We start from the raw sequence: 3,432 nt of genomic DNA, 5'->3' as shown, positions 1-3,432 counted from the left end.
TATTTTATGTATTTTTTGAATCATCTATAATTCCAACATTATTATTGATTTTTGGGTGAGGTTATCAGCCAGAACGATTTATTGCTGGTTTATATTTAATATTTTACACATTATTTGCTTCATTTCCTTTGTTATTATGCATTTTTTATATTTATAGAGAGTATAATATTCTATTTTATTATATAATTAATTTAAATAATAATTATTTTGTTTATTTATCATTAATTATAGCATTTTTAGTAAAAATACCAATGATTTTTTTTCATTTTTGGTTACCCAAGGCTCATGTAGAGGCCCCTGTAGCTGGTTCTATAATTTTGGCTGGTATTTTATTAAAGTTGGGGGGCTATGGGCTATTTCGTGTATTTTATTTTATAAATAATTTTAATTTAAATTATATTTGGTTGATTGTTAGTTTATTTGGAAGATTTATGGTTGGAATATTATGTTTAAATCAAATTGACATAAAATCTATAGTGGCCTATTCTTCTGTTGCTCATATAGGTTTAGTTGTAGGAGGAATTATAGCTTTTAATTTTTATGGTTTTTGGGGATCTCTTGTATTAATAATTGGACATGGTTTATGTTCATCGGGTATATTTGCTTTATTAAATATTGCTTATGAACGTAGACATAGTCGTAGATTAATTTTAAATAAGGGGTTTATTACATTTATACCTTCAATGAGAATATTTTGGTTTTTGTTTAGAATTAATAATATAGCTAGCCCCCCTTCTTTAAATTTATTGGGGGAAATTTTATTAATTAATGGAATTATATCTTGAAGAAGATTAACTTTTTTATTTTTGGGACTTTCTTCTTTTTTAAGATGTTGTTATAGAATTTATTTATATTCTATTACTCAACATGGGGAGATATATAGAGGTCTGGTTTATAACTCTAATGGAGATATTCGTGAATATTTAATATTATTTTTTCATTGATTTCCTTTAAATATATTGTTTTTGAAAAGTGATATTTTTACTATATGAATTTGTTTAGATAGTTTATTTAGAATAATAATTTGTGATGTTATAGGTGTATAATTTACTCTAAATCTTGAATTTTATAAATATATATAAGTTTTGGTTTTTAATTATTTTTTTTTTTGGTTTAATATTTTTTTTAACTGGTTTATACTTCATTTACATTGATTATTTATTAATAATAGATTGAGAAATTATTAATTTAAATAGAAATATAATTACTATAACTTTATTATTTGATTGAATATCTTTACTATTTATGGGGAGAGTTATACTAATTTCTTCAATAGTTATTTACTATAGTTGTTCTTATATAGAACATGATATTAATATAATTCGGTTTTTAATTTTAGTCTTATTATTTATTTTATCTATAATATTTATGATTGTAAGACCTAATTTGATTAGAATTTTAATGGGATGAGATGGTTTAGGTTTAGTTTCCTATTGTTTAGTTATTTATTTTCAAAATTATAAATCTTATAGAGCAGGTATATTAACTATTTTAACAAATCGTATTGGAGATGTTGCTATTTTATTAGGAATTGCCTGAATATTAAATAATGGAAGTTGACATTTTTTTTATCATAATTTTTATAGAATGGATTGAGGTTATATATTAAGTATTTTGATTATTTTAGCAGCATTTACTAAAAGAGCTCAAATTCCTTTTTCTTCTTGATTACCTGCAGCTATAGCTGCTCCTACTCCTGTATCTGCTTTGGTTCATTCTTCTACTTTGGTTACTGCAGGAGTTTATTTATTAATCCGATTTAATTATTTATTAATAAATTTTAATTTAAATTTTTTTTTATTATTAAGTATATTAACAATATTTATATCTGGGCTGGGTGCTAATTTTGAATATGATCTAAAAAAAATTATTGCTTTATCTACTTTAAGACAATTAGGTTTAATAATAAGAATTTTATTTATAGGATTTTCTTCTGTAGCTTTTTTTCATTTGTTAACTCATGCATTTTTTAAGTCGTTATTATTTTTATGTGCAGGTTTAATTATTCATTGCATAAATGATTCTCAGGATATTCGTCATATGGGGGTTTTAGTTAATCAGTTACCATATACAAGAACTTGTTTTATAATTGCTAATCTTTCTTTATGTGGAATACCCTTTTTGGCTGGATTTTACAGAAAGGATTTAGTTTTGGAAATTATAACATTAAATTGATTTAATTTGTTTATTTATATTTTATTTTTTATTTCTGTTGGTTTAACAGTTTCATATAGTGTTCGGTTAGTCTATTATAGAATGATTAAATTTAATGGTTTAATAAGATGTTCATTATTTTATGAAAATATAATTATGATAAAGTCTATAATTTTTCTAGTTTTTATAAGAATTTTTAGAGGGAGTATATTATCTTGATTACTATTTCCTCACCCTATTGTCATCGTTCTTCCACTGGAATGTAAATTAATGCCTTTAATGTTTATTATAGCAGGTTGTTGATTAGGCTATGAATTATCCTTAATATATTTTAATGATAAATTGTTTGGTTTAAATTATAATTTATTAATTTCTTTTATAGGTGGAATATGATTTATACCTAATTTTAGAACATACATAATTTATAGAAAAAGCTTAAATTTAAGAAGAAATTATTCTAATTTTTTAGATATAGGATGGGGCGAATTTATTATATCTTCAATATTAACAAATTATTTTATTTATCTAAGAAAATTTAATTTATTTTATCAGAATAATAATATTAAATTATTTATTTGTACTTTTATTGTCTTGATTTTTGTGTTTATTATTATTTAAATCTAAGTAGCTTAAATAAAGCATGATATTGAAGCTATTATGATAAGGTTATCCTTCTTAGATATTTATAAAACTAATTGTTTATCTATTCATTGAAAATGAACCGTTTTAAGTTAAACTATATAAATAAGAGAAAGACGGATTTTAACCGCCTTAAAAGATAGTTAGCAGCTTCTTTTAGATAACTTCATTCCCTTTTAATTGGATTATTAAATCAATGATTTCATTAACAATGAAAGGCCTCTAATTTGGCTTCAATTAATTTAAACAAGGGGATCACCCTAATTTTAGGTCGAAACTAAATGTAAATTTTTACTTCAGTGTTTAATTTATGAGACAGACTATATAATTAGTTCTTTCTAATTGCAAATTAGATGTTATTATTAACTACAGCCCCAAATAGTTCACTCTAATATACCATTTTTTCATTCATAATATAATCCAATAATTAAAATTATAATGAAGAGGGTTATTGTAATAGTTCATGAAAATAAATTACTTAATTTTAAAGAAACAATTAATGGTAAAATGATGGCGATTTCGATATCAAAGATTAAGAATAAAATTGCAATTAAAAAGAATTGTAAAGAAAAGGGTAAACGGGCTTTTGATTTTGGATCAAATCCACATTCAAATGGAGATATTTTTTCTCGATCTATG

At 22.9% G+C, this 3,432-nt stretch overlaps 1 protein-coding gene across 1 annotated transcript; it reads left to right on the top strand.

The window, feature by feature from the left end:
- Positions 1-1,065: 1,065 nt before the first annotated feature.
- Positions 1,066-2,772, top strand: LOC128882279 (NADH-ubiquinone oxidoreductase chain 5-like; the record flags this gene model as incomplete). The annotated part of the gene is given in 1 exon segment (XM_054133860.1): positions 1,066-2,772. A coding segment is annotated over 1 exon segment (1,707 nt), but the record flags the coding sequence as incomplete, so codon positions are not given.
- Positions 2,773-3,432: the final 660 nt, after the last annotated feature.

Source organism: Hylaeus volcanicus, unplaced genomic scaffold (genome assembly GCF_026283585.1).
Source record: "Hylaeus volcanicus isolate JK05 unplaced genomic scaffold, UHH_iyHylVolc1.0_haploid 8482, whole genome shotgun sequence".
Classification (NCBI taxonomy): Eukaryota; Metazoa; Arthropoda; class Insecta; order Hymenoptera; family Colletidae; genus Hylaeus; species Hylaeus volcanicus.
The sequence above is the reverse complement of the archived record's forward strand: the minus strand, read 5'-3'. Positions and strand labels throughout refer to the sequence as shown.